The 307-nt window shown below is 45.9% G+C and overlaps 1 protein-coding gene across 1 annotated transcript in view; it reads left to right on the forward strand.

Moving 5' to 3' along the window:
- LOC116075151 (olfactory receptor 5V1-like) overlaps window positions 1-307 on the forward strand; it is a 44,869-nt gene that overhangs the window by 13,127 nt on the left and 31,435 nt on the right. Inside the window, exon 2 of the mRNA XM_031348164.1 lies at window positions 1-271. This exon is cut by the window's left edge and continues 680 nt beyond it. Coding sequence (XP_031204024.1) covers window positions 1-271 — 271 coding nt within the window. The remainder of the gene's footprint in view (window positions 272-307) is intronic.

Below are 307 nucleotides of genomic sequence, written 5' to 3' on the forward strand. Positions count from 1 at the left end.
TCCTTTCCTGTGCATCATCCTTTCCTACCTTTACATCATCTCCACCATCCTCAGGATCCGTTCCTCTGAGGGCAGGCACAAAGCCTTTTCCACATGTGCCTCCCACCTGCTCATTGTTATTCTCTATTATGGCAGTGCCATCTTCACATATGTGAGGCCCATCTCATCTTACTCACTAGAGAAAGACAGATTGATCTCAGTGCTGTATAGTGTTTTCACACCCATGCTCAATCCTATAATTTATGCACTGAGGAATAAGGACATCAAAGAGGCTGTGAAAGCCATAGGGAGAAAGTGGCAGCCACCA

Source organism: Mastomys coucha, unplaced genomic scaffold, assembly GCF_008632895.1.
Source record: "Mastomys coucha isolate ucsf_1 unplaced genomic scaffold, UCSF_Mcou_1 pScaffold3, whole genome shotgun sequence".
Classification (NCBI taxonomy): domain Eukaryota; kingdom Metazoa; phylum Chordata; class Mammalia; order Rodentia; family Muridae; genus Mastomys; species Mastomys coucha.